Raw genomic sequence first — 26,802 nt, forward strand, 5'->3', positions numbered from 1 at the left:
TGTTTTTTAATGTCAAGACAGACTTACAATATCAAAGTACACAGACTTTGCAGTGAGATTTTTTAAATTGCAGTCCGTCTTGCAAAGAAAAACCAAAAAAAAAAAAAAAAAAAAAAAAAAAAAAAAAAAAAAAACACTTTATTCTGCTCACCCACATGCACACAATATTTATAATTATAACTGGGTAGGCAGGGAACAAAAAGAAAAAAAAAAAAAAAAAAAAAAAAACACACACACACGTCACACATGAAACACAGCCAATGACTCCAAACTAGCAATTTTTTTTATATTCTACAACAGCCCTCACAGAGCTAGAGATACACCTTTATGTAAAATGAGGCATCACTGATCTAGGCTACACTTAAAGGGACATTATACACTCATTTTTTCTTTGCATAAATGTTTTGTAGATGATCTATTTATATAGCCCATAAAGTTTTTTTATTTTTAACCCTTTAAGGACAGAGCTTTCAGTTTGCTCAATTGTTTTATGACGGAAAAATTCTGTCATATGTCCTTAAGAGGTTAAATAAATGTATAGTTTTGCTTATTTTTAAATAACATTGCTCTGATTTTCAGACTCCTAACCAAGCCCCAAAGTTTTATGTGAATACTGTCAGCTACCTTCTCCAGCTTGCTCCTGTTTGTGTAAAAGGTCTTTTCATATGCAAAAGAAGGGGGAGGGGGGGAGTGTCTTATTTGCCACTTGCAGTGGGCTTTCCAGCTGCCTTTTCAACAAAGCCAAACTGACAGCTTCCAAGTAAGTTTTTAAACAGTTTTATACTGGATTTTTATATCAGTATCTGTGCATCTTATTCTTTATAGTAGTGTCTATTACATGAAGTTATATGAAAATGAGTGTATACTGTCCCTTTAAGGCTCTGCGTCGGATCGCTTCTGAAGTACAGATATTTCATCTCTCAACACTCAGCTACCGGATCTGATGCAGCAGAGTGCTCAGAGATGAAAAGGCAGGACACACTGAGCGCGCACAGCCGCATCTACACACTGCGCACCGCTCCTCTTGTAGTGTGTCACAGCCTTTATTCATAAACCGAGATTATATGTCAAGGCAGATTCACAAGCTCTAAGGATATAGATTTTGCTGCATTTTTTTTTTTGCATTGCGCTGAGTCTCATGAGAAACCCAAATCTGACTGAATACCTTTATTTAATCCAACCACATGCATGTGCACCTAATACTTAGAATGGAGAAGGTGTGGACTTGAAAAAAAAACAAAAAAACTGCCAGTTAGGGAAAATACACAGTAAATGCCACCAAATTAGCTGTTTTAATATCAATGCAGCTTTTTTAAACTGAATTCCATAAGGAATTGCCAGAGAGGCCTCTTTCTTTCCACATGAGGGTTTCTTAAAGGGACAGTAAACCTTAAAAATAATGTTATATAATTCTGCACATAGTTGGAAAAAAAACATTTATAAAACATAATTTCCCCTATTAATTTAAATAAATAAAAAAACGCTGTTTCACAGACCCGCTCTCTGCTGAGCGGGTCTGTTATATTTATGTAGCGCATCGGGCCCGATGCGCTGAGTAAATATAACAGACCCGCTCAGCAGAGAGCGGGTCTGTGAAACAGCGTTTTTTTAAAATTAATAGGGGAAATTATGTTTTATAAATGTTTGGCAAATATGTGTTATATAATTGTGCACTATGTGCACAATTATATAACATTATTTTTAAAGTTTACTGACACTTTAATCTAGTCTATAGACACATACTGGTTCACTATGATGCACACATATTCTCACACGGTATTATACTCAATCACTGATTCTCATTTGTATACACTCCAAGAGAGAGTAAAAAAACATGCACTAGTAAGACCATGAGCTTAAAGGGACATTAAACACTAAACAAATGCTAGATAGAATGATGCATTCAAAGAAAAGATTAGTCTGAGAATAACATGTAGATGTATTTTTTAACGTTTCATTAGCCGTTTAAATATTGACAAAATAAGTAACTTTTAGTGTCTATAAAACAACGTGAGCTGCCATGTTGTAACTTAAGTTACCTTCACTGCTGTAGCCAATTAGGGACAGTTATAAATAGTTCACTAGTGTGCAGCCAATCACTGTGTGAAATATAACAGAGTCCTGCAAAATGGAATTACGGGAAAAGGGTACAAAATGAATAAGGAAAGTATATTGCAGAGGTTTTTATACAGGATTTATAATTTTGTATTACCATCTCAAAGAGTTTAATGTCCCTTTAATAAAATACATCTCACCCATTCAGGTAACACTCTCTAGCAAATAATCATAAGATAATATAAATTATACTACATTTCAAAACAAACAATACCAAAGCACAACAAATTCTATTAGCTTCTGGTAGTAATAACAATAATAATGGGTTAGTAGAAAACCATAAAAAAGGTCAAATAGCTTAAAAAAAACAAGCAAAAAAACAAACAAAGTGAGCTCTAGATGTTAAAGGGCTTTGAAATTACGCTGCTGCAGGGCAGTTGGCCCGCACCTCAAAATGGCCCTGCAGCGGAGCTTCATCATATCATCTTACAATCAAGGCATTACAAAGTCATTTTAACAGAATAACTTACCTAACATACATCATGACACAAAAGCTAACTATTTCATTACTATATAAAATGTCTAGGCAATATGAGAAAAAAAAAAATTATGTCACACTTTGACTAGCAACATTAGCTAGGCATGTGCAATCCAGCGGGGTCCAACACATGCATACATACATATAGTTACAAGCCCAGAGAGAAAATGTTACTAAGTCTACTTAATGTTAAAGATGGGAAATAAAACTATATATATATATATATATATATATATATATATATATATATATATATATATATATATATATATATATATATATATATATATATATATATATATATATATATATATATATATATATATTTTTTTTTATTTATTTTTTTTTTATTATTATTATTTTTTTTTTTTTTTAACACATCTGGGGACTAGTGAAAATTTCTGTCTGCATCTGAAAAATGGGAAAGCTTGAAGAGGTACAGCAATATCTTAAAGGGACAGTAAACGTAAAAGATAATGTATGTATATATATATATATATATATATATATATATATATATATATATATATATATATATATATATATATATATATATATATATATATATATATATATATATATATATATATGTTATATAAAGGGCCATAATACCCAAATGTATAAACACTTGAAAGTGATGCAGTATAGCTGTAAAAAGCGGACTAGAAAATATCTCCTGAACATCTCTATGTAAAAAAGAAAGATATTTTACCTCAAAAGTTCCTCAGTAGCCACCTACCATTGTAAAGGATTTCTAAGCAGCATTTTAGTGTGTCTGTCCTGGGACAGCTGAAAGGATGAGCCTCGTGAACTCTCATATTATTTCACCAATCAGGTAAAGAAGCTTACTTTGAAATCTCATGAGAGTTAAGTCAAATCTCATGAGATCACAGTAAGAGTTCATGACCTCAGCACTGCTGATGCTGATTGTCTGCTGTTCATTTCTTCATTTTTTTTTATTTTTATTTTTTTTACCTGCAGCTGAGTATAACTTTTTACACAGAACTAACTCTGCTGAGCTGAGGAAATTGTGAGGTAAAATATCTTCCTTTTTTACATAGAGATGTTCAGGTGATATTTTCCTGTCAGCTTTTTACAGTTATAGAGCATCAGTTTCAAGTGATTTAGCATATGAGTATTATGTCCCTTTAATGACAGCTTTCAAAATCAAAGGATTTTAGAGGGCAAAGTTGCACTTACCTGTTCTCTCCATGATCAGGTCTTCTTTTTCCATAGTGCCCGATCGCGCTATTGAACTAAATGTAGCGTGCTCCTGCTCTGGGAACAGCGCTTTTGAAAAAGAAGACCTAATCAGAAGATCATGCAGAGGAGAACCGGTAAGTGCAACTTTGACAGCTAAAATCCTTTTTTTTTTTTTTTTATTAAAGCGGTCGCAGAACTATATAACATTTTTTAAGTTTACTGTCCCTTTAAGCCATTTAGTCAATATTTACATTTCATAATACAGCTTATAAATCCAACCTAAAGCAATATTTATATAATTTCTAATACTTTTGTATAATAGTACCATCAGAAAGAAAGCACTGTAATCAGAAATATAATAGTTGTTAAACATAAGCTATCACTTACATTTTAGGACACATAAAGCAAACCAAAATGTGCAGGCAGAGAAGATTGTGACTTATTTTAATATTATTTTTTTTTTTAAATGCTAACGAAAAAGTCTGCATTTTGTAATAATTTTGAATTTTAGGGATTTGTACATGTATGCATAAACACACATGCACATATACTATAGAATATATATATATATATATATATATATATATATATATATACACACACACAGACATTTATACACACACGTATATGTACACACACAACATAAATCACACACAAACATACATAAACACACATATTCACTAATATTTATATTGTTTCATTTTATTTAATAATGGATATATGCTGCAATGTAGTGCCTGTGTTTGTATGTCAATATCATGCTGAACACATACACAATGTAAAGGCTGCCCATCATTTTACAAAGATCACCCAGTTATATATACAATAAAAAGCACAGAACTGCCATATCTTACCAACTCTTGACAACTACCCAGCTACAAGTAATAGAGGAGGGTGACTGACACTACATCATCGGCTTATCCTTTCTCTTCATACTGTTACATCGGGTATTTTAACCAGCTCCGTGCACAAACACATTAATTCAACTTCCTGTCAAGCCTCCAGGTCTATTTCCGCCCTTAATTCAACTTCCTGTCAAGTCTCTAGGTCTATTTCCGCCCGCCGCAACAGTCAAAAAATGTAACCTGATCTCTGTACAACTGGAGCAGGGACAGGGAGTAAAAGGCATTAAAGGGACAATGTAGTCAATAACAAAAGTGTCCTTATTAAATAAAGATTGACATGTAGATGAATTATGCAATATATATCTGTAACACATTTTGCAGCCAAAGCTCTTAAAAATAAGAGAAACGTTGCAGTGATTTAACTGCTTATGGAAATGTACATATTACGCTGTAATTACAGAGCTAAGGGTTTTACCTAACTAGCTGCTCACAGCCAGAAAGTCACTAGCTAGTAGCTGACGTGCCTGCTAGTTCTGTAATATACAAAGAGAAGAAACTTCGTTTTATCATGTGAATTATAACAGCAGGACACAAAGTAACTAAACAGGCTACAGCCACCCAACTCTCACACACTGTTCTATGAAACAATCTCAGCCAGGATCATATTGCACAGAGCAGTGTGTGAGAGAAGTTACATTTGTAGCTGCTGTGTCTGTATGAGGTAATTGATTACCGTGGTAACCACTAGTGCAGGGGGAGTGAGCAGGAGCACAGAAGCAGGCAGGGCTGTGTGATTTTATCTGCTTAGTTTCTTTGTTTCCTTCACATACAACTGAGTTTATCTCCTCTACACAGTACCTAGCCAGCAGGCATGTCAGATAGGGAATAAGAGAGAGCTGTGATTAGTGTGCATACATTACGTATGTGTGCATAAGCAGTGAATTCACTGCAAGGTTTTTTTTCACGTTTAAAAACTTTAGTTGTAAAATGTGCAATAGATGTATATAGCAAAGTTTACCTAAATCTCATGCTTTATTTAAAAAGGACATTTTTGTTTTTGCCTACACTGTCCCTTTAAGTGGAATTAATGTGCTGGACACACACATCCTCCGTTAGAGCAACTCAACTAAAAATAGAGTTTAGTACAGAAGTGTGCAGATATATACAGCAAAACTGTTTGTATACACAATAATCACTGATATTCTTGCATTCTGCTAATAATGTGTTACTGATAGCTCAGATGGACCCCTAACCCCTCCTCCTGCCCTGTGTACTGTGCTCGGATAATTCTGTCACTGCATTTTTTGCTTGTTAACCCCAAAAAAGTGTTCACAGGCACTGTACCTGTTCTGACTGCACCAATAATCGACAGACCCCACCATCACAGAGTAAAATGGATGGACGCGCAGGCAGGAGGGGACCGGGTGCTGGGAGGGGCTGTGTAGGGTTTGAACAGATGTACTGTGCACTCAGATTTCTCCTCCCACATTCCATTTAGTTTGAGGGCAGCCAGCCCAGCTGTGTGCTGGCCCTAAGATACTAAGATAAGGTGTGCGCACGCAGAAGTGCACGACATAGATGGAACAGTGAATATGACCCCTGCAGCTGACAGGCTTTCCTCCTGAGCACTCACATCGTGTGATGTGCTGTCTGTAGCGGAAATGCAGAAAACCAGGTGTCACACAATATTACAGGGCTGAAAACATCTCCTAGAAACAGCAGCATAGGAACTGATGAAAACAGTAGCGGACCTACTCAACAGAGGGCCCAGGTGCAATTGTTTTATGGTTCCCCAAAGGTAACTCAGTAATAAGCAATAGTAATAATATATATGCTCCTCTGTGTAATGATTTTGCATATATATATATATACACACGCACGCACGCACGCAGTGAGCAAACTGTTGTATAAGGATGTGAGTCTATACACTATGAGGAGTATACTGCTCTGTATTAATATTATTATTATCAGTTATTTGTAGAGTGCCAACAGATTTCGCAGCACTATAAACATAGGTATAATATTCAAGGTAGCATTTATGGGAGACAAATGGGTAGTGGGCCCTGCCAATATGATGAGTATGTATACTCTGATCTATACACTGATAAGTATAATGATGCTGAATATCTATACAGATAATGGATGTGCTGCACTGTATAATGATGATGAGTATTTACACAATGCTTATACGCATATTCTGCTGTATATAGATTTGGAGAACCTGTACTCTAATATGAGCAGGTTGCACTATGTAAATGTGCTAAATATCTGTAATCTGATAATGAGCAGAGAAAGCTGAGACCATTCCCATAATGAGCTGATGGTCTATACAACCTGTATTAACCCCTTAAAAACCAGCAATGTACCCTCTACGTTGCTGGTCTTTCTATGGGGATTAGGCAATTGATAGCGCAGTGCGTACATGGTACGTCGCAGTAGTTAAGGGGTAATGTTTGACATTAATATAATGAAAAAGATAAGAAGACATCCAATATGGGAATAAAAAACTGTTTTAGATGTTTAGTAAAATGTTTAGACGGCATATTAATGACTCTACAAATGAAGTGAAAGCAATCAAAGTACAAAAAGCAAAATAACTAACTTATGACGAACAGAACATTAGGAACAATGTGATAAAATGCTTCACTGAGGGTTTATAATGTGAACAAAAACAGTTTGATTCAATCAAAGTCTACGTACATAAACACGTGTATATGAGGGGGACAAAACAGAAGAAAAATCTGTTTTACTTCTAAAGGAAACTCTGCAATATATTCCAATGATTGTAGTTTATGCTGGTAAAGTTAGGACCCTAATAGCTCATTTATTTATGAACTTTTAAACATTCAACACTTGGGCTCTGGTGCCACTGTACCTGCTGCACCAATGCTAGTTCTTCCCCTGGGTAAGAAGTTATTCTTCTTAAAAATGAGAAAACTAAGTTTTCTACAAGTGCCAGCTATTAAAAAATAAATAAGCAGAATATTTACAAAGTAGTGAAAAAAAAATGCTCCTTTGTCTGGGAACTACCGACAGTGGACCTATAGGGCTCAATCATCAGGCAGACGGATGAAGTTGGCTGTAGTGAACCTTGTTTGCCCAGCCTCACAGCGAGTGTGTTGCTGCCTATATTTAACATTGCACAAGCCGCTGTTTGTGCAATGCTGCCCCCATCTAACGCGTGGTTAATTGAGCGCAAGAGGTGGCTGTCAATCATCCTGATTGGATCTGATCATGGTGATTGAAATCCGCCACAATTTAGGTGGCAGAGAAGTTAAGTATTAGCTGTCTTAAGACCGCTGCTACTTAACTAAGGTTTCATTCTCGCTCACGCAAACCTGAAACTCTGGGGCTCTGAAGCTGATTGATAATTGGAGCCCATAGCCTGAACACCCTTGAGGTCATAACTAAGAGTTTTAAGCTGAAAAAGACAAGTGTTTATGATAAGCCTCAGGAACTTATTGCAAAAGATAAGGAGCCTGCTAAACAAAAGGACAATCTGTTAGTGTCAGGATCATCTCATATACTAAATGTCAGTATATTTATGAAAATCTTAGTAGTGCTATCCAAATAATATATATAAGTTTATGGCAGGGTTATAAACACAATACAAAGAAATAGAAACCCTTATCAACCATGCACCTACTAGACCATACAATTAATATAAATATCTGAATTCTTTTATTTAGTTAATATCCATAAACATATTGAACTATATTTGCAATAAAAGGAAACTAAATAAAAGTTTATATGCGTTAGAACCAACTCTTAAGATATGCTATTCTTCTTACAAAACCCAGAACAATATACCTTCACAATTCAGCCTTATTTATTTAACACAATGGGACTAAAAACCTTTAACATCCAAGCAATACAATTCTAAACAGTGTTTATAAAACAATAGGATAAAATATATATTCTGCTATTTAACTGCAATTTATCCTAATACAAAATTAACCGACAATATCAGAACTTGTATAGATGAGTTACTTAGCCAATTCAGACACAGATTTGAACAAAACCTAGGCTTATAACTACCAATTTAAAATACAATATACTTCACCAATTTTGAACCAATTCGTAGCGGTCCTTAGGTCATCTCATTTGAAAGAAGGTTTTTGCACAAATCAAGGATAAGTTTTAAGCTCCTTGCTGAAGTGAACTTTTTTTTTTCAGGTATATCGCAGCCAAAATCAGATCACTAATTTTCAACAAGTTACAGACAACTCTCTCTTGTGCATTCAACACTCCCATTATATAATCATTGATGACATCATGTGGGTGGCACTACGGGAGCTGACCTTCCCATTGGTTATCTGGGAAGTCTAAATCGGATTGGCCCTTGGAAATTTCATTTTTAACAGCCAGAAAGAACCTTCTGGCTGTAGTTCTCGCAACATAACACCAGGTGGCAGCATACAGTACAACATAGCAATACAATACAGCATTTCTGACATTTTTAAGCAAGTTAATTTTTTTTTTTTTCATAAAATGGTTATTTAATCAGATTACACTCTCTGCATTAATCATATATAACCCCAATTACAGATGGTTAATATTAGGTTATTTTTTTTTTTATTATTCTGATACCAAATATGTTATATTATTAACATTTTATTATATCAAGGCAATTTAATACTGCTAATTAGTAGCTTAAAATGCATTACAATTTTATCGGTATCCTGGCATTTATATGTGAATAATAGCTTATTTTTAATTCAGTATTGTACTGTATTCCAAGTGAATCCTGTCTATGTAGATCTGAAATAAGAAAATAAATGTTAATAATCACTTCTCTTCAGGTCCATAAACATCTATTCATGTTTTTAAACACACAGAGGCTAAGTAAGATCTTTTATGTTTTCAAAACATATAAATATATATACACATATATATATATATATACACACATATATATATATATATATATATATATATATACACACATACATGCACATTCACTTCTATGTAGATTTGAGATTATCTGTCTGAAAAATATAAACAAAACAGAATTTATTACACATTTTTGACTGATTAAAACAGTTACCTCCCAAGCTTAGCAAATACCCATGTAATAATAATATAGAATTAGACAATTTCCCAAATTTCTATATTTAATACATTCTGGGGCATGTATTTAAACAGAGAGAGAAAAAAAAATGTTTATTTGCTGTCTGCTTACGTGAACTTCCAGAGTCATACCTCAGCATCTGTCTTTGTTTTCTCTGTGTTATTTTAATCACCACATCTGGTATTATCAGCCACATAGCCTGAGTCATTCAAAACAAATTTGTGCTAATTATCAGTTCCCCTTGAAAAATGTTTGCAGTTCTCACATTTCTTCAGACGGATCGGCATTTCTCTTGGAGGAAATCCATATATATGGGCCTGTGTCCTGTTCTATGTATCAAAATGCTGCCTTTTACACAGCAGGAGGGGGCTTCAAAGGTTATGCTCAAGCCTTTGGAGACATCCTGTCTGCATACTAAATGGGGGAAGAGCTGAACATGATTGAAGTCAGTTTGTCTGAGAGGAATGAATCATTTTTTCTTTTTCTGATCAGTGAAATGTCTGATCAAAAATACAGATTTATTAATCTGGAGATATATGATTAAAATATATATATTTATTAACCTCACATATACCATGACATAATCCCCCTTCCAATTTTTAATAGATGTAGGACACATGTATTTAAATTGGTCTAAAGTCAACGGTATTTGATGAGGATCAACCGTATACCTCATAGACAGTCTCTTATGAAGAAAGTTTGTTATTTTGAGCTTTCATGTTTATCAGTTAGGCATCTTTAAATTACAGTATGTCTTTAGTGCATTTGGGGATATGACACTTCATTCTCCCTCTATGACTTGTAGTTGGGACCTGGGATGACATGCCCGCAGTTGATTTATATGTACCCATTTATCTATGAAACCTTCATTTTTGGGGATCCGTATTTTATAGGCCACTGGAGATATTTTGTCAGTAATGACAAAAGGACCTTTCCATGAGGGAAGAAATTTCTTCTCCCTAACCTGATCTCTTCCAAAGTTATAAAGATAAACTTTATCATTTATTTCATATTCCTTTTTGGATGTTTTGAGATCATAATAGGTTTTAGTGGCAGTTGCGGCTCTTTCTAAATTCCTTTGAGCAAATGCAAAGGCATATTGCAGGTGTTTTCTTAGGTTTTCCACATATTGATGTGTATTGGCAGCGTTTATCAAGTTTTGGTCTGACGTACGGTACAGTAGATGCTGAGGTAGAACCATTCTTCTACCAGTCATCAGTTCAAAAGGTGACATCTTGGTAGCACTACTTGGAGTTGCTCTTAATGCCATTAAGACTAGAGGTAGTTTTACATCCCAGTCTTTACCTGTTTCACTCACAAACTTTTTGAGGATTTTAACAATGGACTGGTTGTAACGCTCTACACCACCACTTGAGGCAGCTCTATAAGCAATATGGAGCTTTCTTTTAACCCCTAGTATTTTCCACATTTTTGTCATTACTTCGCTAGTGAAGTGGGTCCCCCGATCTGATTCGATTCTTTGGGGCAAACCAAATCTGGAAAATACATGGTTGATGAGCAATGCTGCACATGTTTCAGCACTATTGTTAGGTGCACTAATGCACTCTACCCATTTAGTGAACAGGCATGTTACGGTTAACATGTATTTGTTACCTCTTGATGATCTTGTTACCGGGCCAATAAAATCAATTTGTATATCTGACCATGGCATTACCATCCCCCTTTTCTGCAATGGCGCTCTATGTGTTGGTGCAGTGGGTTGGAACTGTGGACAGATTAAACACCCTTGACAGTAGGTTTGAACATCTTTCAACATGTGTGGCCAAAAAGCATAATCACGCAATATTTCATACGTGAGTTTGGCACCGCGATGACCAGATGTGGGAGCATCATGGGCATGTTGAAGCATTAGACCTCTGAACTTGGTGGGTACTACCCACTGCTGGATGCCAGTTTTGGAGGTTCTAATTAACAAACCATCCTGTAATTTGAATTGTGATTTAGATTTTATTAAGATTCTCAGATCTTCTTTGCCAATACAATCATCTTTTGAGATGGGGTTGCTTTCAGGATCTTCTATGTGTTTATAGAAGATGCCTACAATGGGGTCTTCTTTTTGACTAGTGATCAGGTCCTCACTAGGAGAATCCTGACTCCATTGTACCAAGTTAGGCTCACTCTGTTGTTTTGCCTGGTTTCTGGTAATGGCTTCTACCTGAATTGCACCCATTAAGTGGTCAATATTAAGGAGTTCTCCAGTTATGGCTCCTTGTTTGGCTAATGAATCCGCAAGGTCATTGCCTTCCTTATCAGGACCTAAAACTCTGGAATGACCCTTGGTCTTTTTCCAGTGTATGGTTAAATCATTGGATACTACCAGATTATCAATCTCGCAGAACAACTTGCCATGCTTGACTGGTTTGTTATTGCTTTTCTGCATGCCATTTCTTTTCCAAGTTGGCAGGTATTCAACAAAACTGTCACGCACATAATTTGAGTCAGTTATGATCACAAATTCATGAATACCATGTTCAATAGCCATTTCAATGGTTTTGAAAACAGCAGTTAGTTCTGCAACTTGACTGGATCTTGGTCCAATGTTGAAACCTACAGATATATTTGGGAATCCATTTGCCCCCGTTATACCAATGCCAGCGACTAATCTGCGCTCATTATCAATAGTGGCATGGTAAGAACAACCATCAACATATACCCAAGGTAATGTTTGACAATGGTCCTCATTGTACATTTTATATGGGGAAAGCAATTGTTCTTCCAGAAAATCATCTTCTGATAATTCTTCCCCAGGATCTCTAGCAGTACAGTCGTGGAGCTCAGCAAGCCCTTGTGCGACTGGATTCTTTTTATTCTGCTTGTAGCGAATTTCTAAGGGCCAGCCTTGTAAGGAAAGAGTCCACGCTGTTATGCGGCTATTAGACAAATTCCCATCTCTTATTCTCTCACTTTGCAAATATAGCAAAGGCTGGTGGGCCGTTTCTACAATAATTTTCTCGCCCTGTATATAGCTGCGGAAATTTTGTAGAGCCCATACAGTAGATAAGAGGGCTTTTTCGCAATCGTTAAACTTTATTTCTACTGGGGATAGATTTTTGCTCGCATAAGCAATGGCTTTGTTCAAATTATCATGCTTTTGGTATAACACAGCACTCATGCTTACATCTGTGTACCCTGTTTCTAAGTAGAAAGGTTTACCACCTTCAGGGTACGCTAAGCAAGGTGCTTGAGTGAGTTTTCTCTTCAGCTCTCTGATGGCTGTCTCTTGAGACTCACTCCAGTGCCATTTCACATCCTTCTTTAGAAGAAGTAGTAGTGGTTTAGCTAATTCCGCATAATTATCAATGAATTTGCGAGAATAATTCGTCATGCCCAGGAATGATCTCAATTCCTTTAAGTTAGTTGGGTTTTTAGAATTCACTATAGCTTCCACCTTTTTCTTCTGGGGATTTAATCCGTCAGAGGTAACTTCATGCCCCAAGAAGTTTACACGAGTGCGGCACCATTGAGCTTTTTGCAGGGATAATTTGACACCTGCCCTTTTAAGTTGGCTGAGGACGTGTTTAAGTTCTGTGATGTGTTTTTCAAAGTCTGTGCTTTTGATTAAAACATCATCAACATAAGATAAGGTCCCCCTTTCCAGTGCGTCAGGCATAGCCTTATGCATGAATACAGCAAATTCATGTCCAGAATTTATGTATCCAAATGGAAGTCTCTGGAATGCATACTGAACCTTTTGGAAGGAGAATGCTAGCTTATACTGGTCCTCCTCATGTACCTTTATGGTCCAATATCCCTGTGCACAATCAATGGCAGTGAATATTTTGGATCCCTGCATTTGTGTTAGGCACTGGTCAATGTATGGTACAGGCCAGCCAGACATGTATACTCGTTTGTTTAGCTGTCTTAAGTCAGCACACAAACGCCATTGTCCATTGGGCTTAAGGACACCTAGAATAGGATTATTATAAGAGCTGTGCACCTGTCTGATAATACCTCTTTCTTCCAAATTCCTTATGATCTCTGCAAGAGAATCATATGAGGCTAAGGGAAGTCTGTATTGTTTGACAAATACAGGTGGTGCATCGGGATCTGTTTGTATTCTTGCAATGTGCAAGTCTGTAGTACCACAGTCATAAGAATCCTTAGCAAAAATATCCTTGTACTCCATCAGGAGTTCTCGCAGCTGTTGGCGTTCATCATCGCTGGAACAGCCATTAGCTAAGGATATTTGCTCTTCGACTATTTGCTGAAATCCTGGAAAGATTTCAGGCTGTCCTATTTCATAGGCTTCTTCCAGTCTAGAGGTGAGATCCCCTTGATTATAATTTACATTGCTCCCATGACTCTGGGTATTGGGGTAATCTTGCTGTTTGATTGGCTGATCAAACACTAGAGAGGCTTCTTCAATTTTACAGATGCCTTCCTCTGAGCTGAAGGGATAAATAGACTGAATATTAAATAGACCCTCTGGCATAGATGCAAAGGATTGTTCTATTAATTGTTCTTCAGTTAGGTATCCTTCAGGTATTAGCCCAATTACATTATTCTGGAATCCAAAAGTGTAATAACTTGATTCCAGTGCATATCCTATGGTAGTTCCCTTGGATAATGTTATATCCTGTGGGGTCATGTTATGCACAATAATATTTATTGGAACAGTTCCAATATTCACCATAGGAGTGTAGGTTACTGAGACACCCAGATTTTGTATTCTATGGGAGAGGCAAATCAGTGTTTCAGAAGTTTTTAATTTCTGACCTCTCTTTACCTGTAAGGGTAAAAGAAATTTATCAGCCCCAGCAGGAATTATAACATCGCTAGATACCTGCATATTCACAGCATATGGCAATTGCTGGTTTGATTTCAGGGCTGCATTTTCATCCTGAAATACTTCAGGGTCCCCCTTTAACCTGCTCCAGAGGCAAGAATTAATCAAATCTATTTGTATGGCATATCTATGTAAGATATCATTGCCAATGTATATTTGATTATGGGGAGTATTTAAAACTAAAAACAGGTGCTTCACTGACTTATTACCAATAGAGATAGATAATAAGCACTTAGCTGTGATGTTATAGCTTTCAGACCTGTCATCCAGGCCGTTGACACAGTGGTCTTGGGGAGAAAGATATTTAATCACTTTAGGTTCAGCTATTTGCTCTAATAAACCTTCGCTTATATAGCTAGCTTCCTGTTTTAAGTTTATTTTAGCATACTTGGTTTTACCAAGGTCATGTACTTGTATAGGGATAAATAGATCCTCTTTAACTCTCTCAATCCCTGTGAGGTATTGAGCATGGTCTCCCCCTTTAGGGATTTTAGGATCCCCCTTGTGGAGTGATATGGTTAATATATCGCCATCTAGGGAGATATTTGCTATCTTTCCGGGCGAAATTTTAAAAGTATTACCATCAGAGCCACTAAAAGGAGTCTGGTCATCTATTTGTAGAATAGTGATTTCAGGTACAGAGTTATTCCTGAAATGAATCTCCACAGCATCTGGTTTCTCTTCCACCACGTGACAGCTATGTCGGGTGCGAGATATACCAGATTTTTCATAATTGATAGGCCGTTTAACTTGTGACCAAATTACATTATTTATGCAATCAATTATGGTGCTTAATCGTTTCAGGAGATCACTACCAATAATTAAACGATCAGTTGGCAGATCCACTATAATGACAGGGTGTCTTATGACCCTGTTCCCCAATTTAAATTTTAACCAGGCAGTACCGTAAACTTTTAGGGAGTCACCTCCAACACCTATTAGAGAACCGTCAAATTCTTTTATTTTAGGTTTGTGGGGTGTTAGCTCATTTAGCTGTGTGTAGTACCTGTGGGATAAGATAGTTGCCTGTGACCCAGTGTCAATTAATCCCCTGATAGGGTTGGAGACTGAATCTTGCAGCTCAACTAGTACATAATATCTTCCTGCAGTTTCTATCATTTCACACATAAAATTTGCATTCTTGTACATCTGTGGGCTTCGCCACGTTTTACCTGGATCCGCTGTGTCATTCGATGCAGAGGAAATTTCATACCTACCTGTTTCCCCTATGACAAGGTCAGCTGGGTTCTTGTGTACTGCATCTGTGGAAATAATGTTAAGAGAACACTGCAGAGGAAAAGTTTGGTTAATTTTTCCCGGCTGATGTCGCTCATTGTCACAGCTAATTTGTCCGTTTCCGGTCTGTGGGGAGATAACATGATTAGTATCATTGATATTTATTATTACAGTTTGTATATCTCTACCCTCTCCTTCAGGTGATACTGCAGTATTTATGACTGTGCCTGTGGTCCACTGCTGACCACTGGCTGTACCCCTAAAAAAGTATTGTTCGGTTGCTGAGCCGTAGATTTTTGACTCATATTAGCGATTTGTTCGCTCAACCGATTTAATTGGGTAAACAGCATATCTACCTGATTGTACAAATTACCTCTACCCCTGGGCCTATCTCTTGGTGCCCCATTGTACTGATTCCTGGACCATTGGGTTCCCTCAGAATCAGGGCCACTATTTCTATTCTGGCGTGGTTGCCCCTGGGGTTCAGCTTGTTCAGTATTAATATTTTGGGGAGCATTATATACCTGGGGTGTCTGGTTACCCTGAGAATATCTTCGCCGTTTATTGTATCTACCCTTGCGCGGATACCAATTATTTGGTGAGTATTCTCTTTGTGAGTAATTATTCACCTGATTATGTCCCCCACTTTGGTTATAGTCTCCCTGCGCCTCAACCTGTGTAGGGGGAGGGGCAGAATTAAACCTCTGTGGAGATGGCCTGTTTTGACTGGCCACCTCTGCATAAGTCCTCTTGTTAGACTCCAAATTGAGGGGGCTAGGTGACACCCTAGTTTCTGCCACAATTTTGGGTTTTGACTCCTTTTTAACCCCCTGCTCACTGGACTGCTGAATAGAGTATAACTTCGTACTCTCTTTGATCAGCCATTCCAATGAGCAGTCCTCATCAAAATCTCTAGCTAAGTTGATTTTGATGGGTGTAGGCAATGCTTCAAAAAATAAATTTACAAATTCTGAGCCGTCAAATTTGGGATTATCTTCAGCCATACTGTACGCATTTTTCAATACAGAAAGGAATTCGATTGGACTCTGATTCGCACGACACTTTAAACCATATACCGCTATCTTTGCGGCAGTTTTAGTGCGATATTGCCCGAATTCTTTTCTGCATTGTCGTTTTACCCCATTCCAGGAATGAATATTCATATCCTTTAGTGAGGCAAAGAATTTGTGATGCTTACTGTCAAATACCCAAGGTAGAAATTCCATTTTCAATTTCTCACTTGTAACATTCATTATAGCTAACGCATTTTCAAAAGCCTGTAAATGATCAATTACAGATGTTGTTCCCTTATTGGAGAATATAGGTACTGCGCGTTGTACGAAAGTGATTATTTTATGGGAATCATAGAATTTATCAGACTTATTTTGGGATTCTCTGTTAGAGTTTCCCTCCCCCGCATCAGCTGCGCTACAGCTGTCCTCTGGATTTACATCCTGAGGGGATTGTCTATTTGGGAAATCTACTTCTGACCCGTTAGGGGTCATTTGTCTATGTTGTTCTATATATTTTCGTACCTCGTCCCTGACGCGTTCGCTAAAGGAGTTAGCATTATCTGTATTATTCTCATTGCTAATATAGGGGTTTTCATTATGGCGATATGACCTTTTTAAATCGCTTAATTCTCTCTGGCTTTGCGCAAGCTGTTTATTTAAATCTTGTATCTGCGCGATTAAGTCCATATTGTGCTTATCTAAGGTGGCTAGGTTTTGGGCAAATTCATCCATTTTATTTTTGGCTATTTTTAAACCCTCTTCGCGTCTGCGCGAGGAACGAATACTATTTTCTAGCTCCTGTATTTGCAATCGTTTGTCTGTGACACAAAACGACATTTCGTCAATTATGCATATTAAAAGGGGCCAGGATTTTAGTATTAGTTCATCTCGCTTTTTGGGAGCTTCGCATTGATTAATCATTAATAATTCCTGGAAGAATTCATTCTCTTCATTCCACATATTATTATTAACGGTAATATTTTTAGCCCTAGTTTCAAGCATATCCATAAAATCATTTAATTCACCCGCAATATTAAACTTCCCTTTAAGGTAACTTAAGATATCTTTCTTAAGGACCTGACCTTTAGTAATAGGTATGGTTATGGGACCAATTTCATTGCTATGTATAGAATTAAATGAGTCACTTCTGGCTACAGACATTATTGTATTGGTTTAGTATTTATTTAACTAAAATGCTAATACAATTTTTGCCAATAAAAAGAGAGAAGGAAAATTTTTATATTTCAAAAAAATATATTATTAATTTTGAAATATGAAAAATTAATATTCCGAAATATGAAAAATTAATATTTTTGATTAACTTTGAAAATATGAAAAATTTATATTTTTGATTAATTTTGAAATATGAAAAATTAATATTTTTATTAATTTTTCAAAATTAATCTTTAATAATATTTCAAGATATTAATGTCAATCTCGAAATATGAAAATTAATATTTCAACTTTTCAAAAAAAAAAAAATTATATCTTCAAAATATTAATATCGAAATATGAATTATTATTTTTTTTTTTCTCTTTTATAATAATTTCTATTTACTTACAAATATATTATATCAATTATGATGGATATTATTAAATCTCAGAAAAAGTGCCTCCAATTATTATGTCAGTATATTTATGAAAATCTTAGTAGTGCTATCCAAATAATATATATAAGTTTATGGCAGGGTTATAAACACAATACAAAGAAATAGAAACCCTTATCAACCATGCACCTACTAGACCATACAATTAATATAAATATCTGAATTCTTTTATTTAGTTAATATCCATAAACATATTGAACTATATTTGCAATAAAAGGAAACTAAATAAAAGTTTATATGCGTTAGAACCAACTCTTAAGATATGCTATTCTTCTTACAAAACCCAGAACAATATACCTTCACAATTCAGCCTTATTTATTTAACACAATGGGACTAAAAACCTTTAACATCCAAGCAATACAATTCTAAACAGTGTTTATAAAACAATAGGATAAAATATATATTCTGCTATTTAACTGCAATTTATCCTAATACAAAATTAACCGACAATATCAGAACTTGTATAGATGAGTTACTTAGCCAATTCAGACACAGATTTGAACAAAACCTAGGCTTATAACTACCAATTTAAAATACAATATACTTCACCAATTTTGAACCAATTCGTAGCGGTCCTTAGGTCATCTCATTTGAAAGAAGGTTTTTGCACAAATCAAGGATAAGTTTTAAGCTCCTTGCTGAAGTGAACTTTTTTTTTTCAGGTATATCGCAGCCAAAATCAGATCACTAATTTTCAACAAGTTACAGACAACTCTCTCTTGTGCATTCAACACTCCCATTATATAATCATTGATGACATCATGTGGGTGGCACTACGGGAGCTGACCTTCCCATTGGTTATCTGGGAAGTCTAAATCGGATTGGCCCTTGGAAATTTCATTTTTAACAGCCAGAAAGAACCTTCTGGCTGTAGTTCTCGCAACATAACACCAGGTGGCAGCATACAGTACAACATAGCAATACAATACAGCATTTCTGACATTTTTAAGCAAGTTAATTTTTTTTTTTTTCATAAAATGGTTATTTAATCAGATTACACTCTCTGCATTAATCATATATAACCCCAATTACAGATGGTTAATATTAGGTTATTTTTTTTTTGATTATTCTGATACCAAATATGTTATATTATTAACATTTTATTATATCAAGGCAATTTAATACTGCTAATTAGTAGCTTAAAATGCATTACAATTTTATCGGTATCCTGGCATTTATATGTGAATAATAGCTTATTTTTAATTCAGTATTGTACTGTATTCCAAGTGAATCCTGTCTATGTAGATCTGAAATAAGAAAATAAATGTTAATAATCACTTCTCTTCAGGTCCATAAACATCTATTCATGTTTTTAAACACACAGAGGCTAAGTAAGATCTTTTATGTTTTCAAAACATATAAATATATATACACATATATATATATATACACACATATATATATATATATATATACACACATACATGCACATTCACTTCTATGTAGATTTGAGATTATCTGTCTGAAAAATATAAACAAAACAGAATTTATTACACATTTTTGACTGATTAAAACAGTTACCTCCCAAGCTTAGCAAATACCCATGTAATAATAATATAGAATTAGACAATTTCCCAAATTTCTATATTTAATACATTCTGGGGCATGTATTTAAACAGAGAGAGAAAAAAAAATGTTTATTTGCTGTCTGCTTACGTGAACTTCCAGAGTCATACCTCAGCATCTGTCTTTGTTTTCTCTGTGTTATTTTAATCACCACATCTGGTATTATCAGCCACATAGCCTGAGTCATTCAAAACAAATTTGTGCTAATTATCAGTTCCCCTTGAAAAATGTTTGCAGTTCTCACATTTCTTCAGACGGATCGGCATTTCTCTTGGAGGAAATCCATATATATGGGCCTGTGTCCTGTTCTATGTATCAAAATGCTGCCTTTTACACAGCAGGAGGGGGCTTCAAAGGTTATGCTCAAGCCTTTGGAGACATCCTGTCTGCATACTAAATGGGGGAAGAGCTGAACATGATTGAAGTCAGTTTGTCTGAGAGGAATGAATCATTTTTTCTTTTTCTGATCAGTGAAATGTCTGATCAAAAATACAGATTTATTAATCTGGAGATATATGATTAAAATATATATATTTATTAACCTCACATATACCATGACATAAATATTCAGATTTGCAGCAAACTTATATAAGTGCATAAGAGGCAAGACCAGTCTCCATAATTATCTTTGTTTAAATATAGGGGTAAAAAAACAAACTCCTGGCATAACTCTGTTATGGACAATACCAGAACCAGTTTGTTCTCCTGAGCCTGCAGCAGTGGCTTCACTAGGGTTGGTGTCACCCGGTGCAGTAAGTTATGGTGTCACCCCTCCCCCCAGAATGCAGACACGCACAAACACAAAAACACAGGCACACACACCTACAAACACTCAGACACACTTAAAAACACACTCAGATGCACACACAAACACTCAAAAACACACTCTGACACACACACACACACAAACAAAATGCTCTGACACACACACACACACACAAAAACACTCAGACACAGTCACACACAAAAACACACACACATACAAAATATGAATTAATTATAAAGCTCATGCCTAGAGCTGCTCCCTGGCTCAGCAGAGCATCAAATGAAAGATAAACAGAGCACTCTAAAAATAAATCACTAAAGAAAAGGTTTAGGCGCGCAAACTATGAAAATTCTGCTCTCTGACTCTGTTCCAAGTCTGTCAGTGCACAGCCCTGGGCTGCGTGCCTACCGCTTCTTATGGCCAATCACCTCTGCACTCTGCCCACCCCCAGAGCCCCGCCCGCCCTCCCCTCCTACCTCTTCAGTGTGCACTTAGTGAACCGTAACCGTACCGGTCTGGTGGGCATCATACATGGCTCCTTCACTTTAGAGACAGTGTCAGACAGTCATGCGGTCAGGTGCCAGGCATCCCCCTCATGAGTCCCCGTTTAGAGAGACAGCACAGCAGTGAGTGACTCCACTGCTCCACACGTCACTGAGCAGTGAGCATAGATAGACGGGCAGGTTTAGGCTAGCAGCGCAACTTCGCAAGCCCCACGGCATGCCCACAACATTCATAGTGAAATTGGGCAGGGGAGGAGCAAAGTACAAACAAGCAAAAGCAGCCGGGAAAACTATTTGTGGAAATTGCAGCGCTGGCTGAAGGGGCAAAAAAATTAAATGTCTACAACTTCCCCAGTCCCACTAATGTTCACAAATGCTGGCCCCTCTAATAAAAAATCCATGCATCTCTACATTGTATTTCTTTGAATTTCAATAAAATTAAAAAAAATCTGGTGGTGTCACCCGGGTGCGGCCCGCACCCCCCTAGTGACGCCAATGGCCTGCAGCTCTCTTCAAAGCCATTCTCTTATGTTAAAGTGCCATAAAACATTTTGAGTTATGTGCATATTATAAAAGGGGTCAACTATATGTTAAATGGACCTAATGGTAGAAAGAGTCTCTCAGTCCCAAAGATGGTATACCCAGATGAAATGGGTATGTGGGCTGCCCCTCTTCAGTGGTACTCTTGTGAGATAAGAAGTGTTCAATATAGAAAACATAAAGGAAAAAACAGGGTGCCCCAATGGTGTGATAGCTTCAGACTCCAAAGACATTAAGAATAACAAAGGAAACTTAATCACAGATTGATGTGCAATTGAAGTGGGCTGGACTGTTGGAAGCCGCCCAGCTGACTTATAAATTGTCTCAGATCTCGTGCAGAATCGATAGCCCACAGCCAGTATTAGAAAAAGGGGAAGGTAATCAAAACCAATACTGCTGCCTAATGGAAACTTAGATCCAATGCTGAAATACTGGTATCAAACCCTTAAAGGGACACTGAACACATTTTTTTTTTCTTTCATGATTCAGATAGAGCATGCAACTTTCTAATTTACTCCTATTATCAAATTTTCTTCGTTCTCTTGCTATCTTTATTTGAAAAAGAATGCATCTAAGCCTACGGAGCCAGACAATTTTTGGTTCAGACCCTGGACAGCACTTGTTTATTGGTAGGTGAATTTATCCACCAATCAGCAAGAACAACCCAGGTTGTTCACCAAAAATGGGCTGGCATCTAAACTTACATTATTGCTTTTCAAATAAAGATACCAAGAGATTGAAGAAAAGTTGATAGTAGGAGTAAATTTGAAAGTTGCTTAAAATTGCATGCTCTATATAAATTACAAAAGAAAAAATATGGGTTCAGTGTCCCTTTTAAGCAGATACCCGGAGAGGATAGGTGGCCCAAAACAGACACTGCTCAGAATGCGATATACTCCTCCTTTATAGAAAGGACTCGGGTCGGCAATAGTATGATTAAAAAAAAAATGCTTTAATTAAAATCTTTAAAATACAACATAAAAGCACTTGGTTCAGAACGCGTTTCTCTGTTTACTGTTTCATCAGGTGAGTAATAAACTAATGCCGATACAGATTTAAATACCCTACTCTCAGCGTTCCCTTGTTTTACAGTGTGCATGCGTGTATGACATCATCATTTGTACTGACAATCATAGTGGTCTTATTTATGCGGGTCATATTAGTAATGCATCCTGTAACCAATGCGGAAGACTGTTTACTTCGTATCCCATCTTTGCACAAGCGTAGCACATGTGTCTGAAATCAATCCTCTTTATCTGCATTACCTACAAGAGCCAAACAGTTTATCGATGTCAACTGCAGGAGCCAATCACATGCTGCTCGCTCACATGATCATCTGAGAGTATGTTTCACTATCCATATGCCAAAATGAGATACATAGTATTAAAATGCATAGAAAAAATATATAAATTCTATTGTGCGATACAAATCGCTTCTATGTGCGTCCACTTGTTCAATTACAAAACCCTTTCATTTAAAAAGGCAGCCTAAACTGGTATAGACATAGTGGAAAGTCTGCACTTTACCAGATAAAAATATAATAAAGGAAAATAGATGATAGTGATAAATATATACATCATAACCTCATATATAATGTGTGTGTATATATATATATATATATATATATATATATATATATATATATATATATATATATATATATATAGTAATACTAATAGAATTAGATACAAACCAGACTGCATAAGTGGTTACACAGTTGACATTGATCAGCTGTTCGGCTCTTGTAGGTAATGCAGATAAAGAGGATTGATTTCAGACACATGTGCTACACTTGTTCAAAGATGGGATACGAAGTAAACAGTCTTCCGCATTGGTTACAGGACGCATTACTAATATGACACGCATAAATAAGACCACTATGATTGGCAGTACAAATGATGATGTCATACACGCATGCACACTGTAAAACAAGGGAACGCTGAGAGTAGGGTATTTAAATCTGGATCGGCATTAGTTTATTACTCACCTGATGAAACAGTAAACCGAGAAACGCGTTGAGTGCTTTTATGTTGTATTTTAAAGATTTTATTTAAAGCATTTTTTATCATTCTATTGACGACCTGAGTCCTTTCTATAAGGAGGAGGATATCGCATTCTGAGCAGTGTCTGTTTTGGGCCACCTATCCTCTCCGGATAACTGCTTAAGGGTTTGATACCAGTATTTCAGCATTGGATCCCAGTTTCCATTAGGCTGCAGTATTGGTTTTGGTTACCTTCCCCTTTTCCTAACACTGGCTGTGGGCTATCGATTCTGCACAAGATCTGAGACCATTTATAAGTCAGCAGGGCGGCTTCCAATAGTCCAGCCTGCTTCAATTGCACTGTTTGAGTGCATATCAATCTGAGTACGTTTCTTTTGTTATTCTTAACGTTTTTGGAGTCTGAAGATATCACACCATTGGGGCGCCATGTTTTTTCCTTTGTTTTCTCAACTGAGGTAAAACTGTGTGGAAAAAAAAAAGCTTATAAGTATTAACATTTCCCAAAATCTGCAAAACTACAGAGGAAGGTGTAGACTTTAGGAAGGTGTAGCCTGCTCCACCTTCCTTATCAGTATCCTACTCCAAACCTTTTGGTATCGTGTAACAAAGTGTGCACATGAGGATAATTACTTATACAAGCATGGGGGGTTGAGGAGGGACAGCAACTTATGCTTTTGTTTGTTGCCAAGAGGCTTTCTCTTTTCCATGGGGATAATGTCACTTGCTTTGTGAAAGCTTCAGCATTATACTGTGCACTGCTTTAGTCCGGTGCCATGTGACTGCCTCCTACAGTGCACAAGTGCATTCTGCAGAAGCTATGGCCTGGAAAGCACCTTCCATATATGGAAATGCCCAGGGGGAGCTTGCTGCAAACAAAACCATGCCTGAATTAAAAGGGTTAATGTAGGTTCAAAGAGAAACAATTTTGCAGGTAAGCTTTGGCTGCATTATATATTTAGAAACTTATGTTAGTTCATACTGTTTTATGTCTCTTTAACCCTTTCCAAGTGTTTGGTTATTGAAGCTCTGCATCATCACACCATCTTCTGGCATCCTGTGACAGTGCACCCTCACAGGTCAGTACTATTATTGTCTTTTTGGGTCCCTTTCTTTTGTCTATCTATACATCCACCCTTGGGGATCATATATTCTCCATTGGGTTCCACTATCACTTATATGCTGATGATACCTAAATCTATCTTTCCTTGCATATCATCTTTCCCTCTTTACTGAAAGGGACACTGAACCCAATTTTTTTCTTTTGTGATTCAGATAGAGCATGACATTTTAAGCAAGTTTCTCATTTACTCCTATTATCATTTTTTTTTTCATTCTCTTTGTATATTTATTTGAAATGCAAGAATGTAAGTTTAGATGCCGCCCCAGTTTTGGTGAACAACCTGGGTTGTCCTTGCTGATCGGTGGATAAATTCATCCACCAATAAAAAAGTGCTGTCCAGAGGTCTGAACCAAAAAAACAGAGACCTTCTTTTTCAAATAAAGATAGCAAGAGAACAAAGAAATTGATAATAGGAGTAAATTAGAAAGTTGCTTAAAATTGCATGCTCTATCTGAATCACGAAAGAAAAAAAAAATTGGGTTTAATGTCCCTTTAACAAGATTACAAACTGTCATTCTGCAATTTCCTCTTGGATGCCTTTGCACTACCTTCAACTAAATCTGTCTAAAACTGAGCTGCTTCTTATTCCCTCCTCTCCTACACACCCCATGCTTGACATTTTTCTTACTGTAGCATAATAAAATATATATATATATATATATATATATATATATATATATATATATATATATATTTTTTTTTTTTTTTTAAGAGAAATGCGGGGGCGGAGTTGACTGCTGAAGTGAATGGTCGCACTCCTGCAGAACTCCAGGCTCTAGATCTACTAAAAGGGGCCTATTTACCTAATTTGACAGTCCAAAGTCATTTAGAGCCAAGTCCCCAGCCACATATGATACTACAATAACGAGTCTGGGAGCATATAAAAGCTTTATAGTATTTAATCAGATACAGGGACAGGACAAACCACACAAGGATCAAGATACCCGAGTAATTCAAGATGGCGGAGACCTCTTGGGATAAGAGAATCATGGACCTGATAGATGTCCACTTCTCAAAACTAAAGCAAGTACTAACAGAGGAGTTTGAGCAGGTACTACCATCTTACAAATTTTCAGAGCACTTAGGGGAGCCCCGATGGGAATAATACCCGCGATTGCCTTGAGCCTTACTTTTATGAGAACGGATACAACAGAGTCATCCTCATACGTATCGAACAGAGATTACTTGAGTGAAGTACCCAAACATTGGACACAGAGAATACCAATTTTGGTATCAACCTGACCCACTATGCGCTGCATTCTACCCTACCGCTGACATTTATCTGGCACACGCTGGCGCTGTGCCCTGGTCAGTGGCTGCAGCATGTGAACTCCCTGCTCCCGTTTGCCCTCCCTCTAGTCTGTGAGCTGTGGGGCATTACGGCCATAGCAAATAGTGCAGATCTTCTCATATTCCGTGGTTCCAGGAAGCGACTAATTGAAGTACCTTATTGGGATCCTGGAGGTCCGTGTCTGCTGAACCATCTAAGAAGTCGTTGACCCCCTCTGAGAACACCCATTTTGTTAAGAAACTGCTGGCTACCTTTGAAAACTGGTGTGGGGTAATATCTGATAAGGAAAGATATTTATCGCTTCACGCTACTCCTTTTGGCTACGATAGCAAGGACCCAACGAGAACTATATATATATATATATATATATCTATATCCTCCAAAGAGAGATAAGCACAGTCTTACATTACCACAACTGCCAGGGTGCACTTCATATAAATTGTATCCATTCCTCGTTTGCAAGAAGGCACTCACTGGTCTTTAGTAAAAAAACAACTTTTAATTCATAGATTTAAAAAGCAATTACATCCATAACGTTTTGATGTCGTATGACATCTTTGTCAAATGTTCTGCTAACATCACCAATATAGGACAAACATGTTCCCAAAGTAGAAAATCGCTAACAACATACATTTAA

The 26,802-nt window shown here is 36.6% G+C and overlaps 1 protein-coding gene and 1 long non-coding RNA gene across 5 annotated transcripts in view; one reads left to right on the forward strand and one right to left on the reverse strand.

The window, feature by feature from the left end:
- ZNF507 (zinc finger protein 507) overlaps positions 1-6,056 on the reverse strand; it is a 350,567-nt gene extending 344,511 nt beyond the window's left edge. Inside the window, exons 1-2 of one of the 3 annotated variants that reach the window (XM_053701720.1) lie at positions 5,986-6,056; positions 3,794-3,900 (exon numbers count right to left, since the gene is read on the reverse strand). In XM_053701720.1, coding sequence (XP_053557695.1) covers positions 3,794-3,900; positions 5,986-6,023 — 145 coding nt within the window. In that variant the 5' untranslated portion in view covers positions 6,024-6,056. Of the gene's footprint in view, positions 1-3,793; positions 3,901-4,650; positions 5,363-5,985 lie in introns of those variants that run through there. The other 2 variants (XM_053701736.1, XM_053701728.1) reach the window with 2 other exon arrangements.
- Positions 6,057-6,176: 120 nt separating this feature from the next.
- Positions 6,177-26,802, forward strand: part of LOC128648851 (uncharacterized) — a 63,719-nt gene continuing 43,093 nt past the window's right edge. For both annotated transcript variants that reach the window (XR_008400630.1, XR_008400631.1), the window contains exon 1: positions 6,177-6,439. This is a non-coding gene — a long non-coding RNA (uncharacterized LOC128648851). The remainder of the gene's footprint in view (positions 6,440-26,802) is intronic.

The sequence above is a fragment of the Bombina bombina genome, chromosome 1 (genome assembly GCF_027579735.1).
Source record: "Bombina bombina isolate aBomBom1 chromosome 1, aBomBom1.pri, whole genome shotgun sequence".
NCBI classification, from domain to species: Eukaryota; Metazoa; Chordata; class Amphibia; order Anura; family Bombinatoridae; genus Bombina; species Bombina bombina.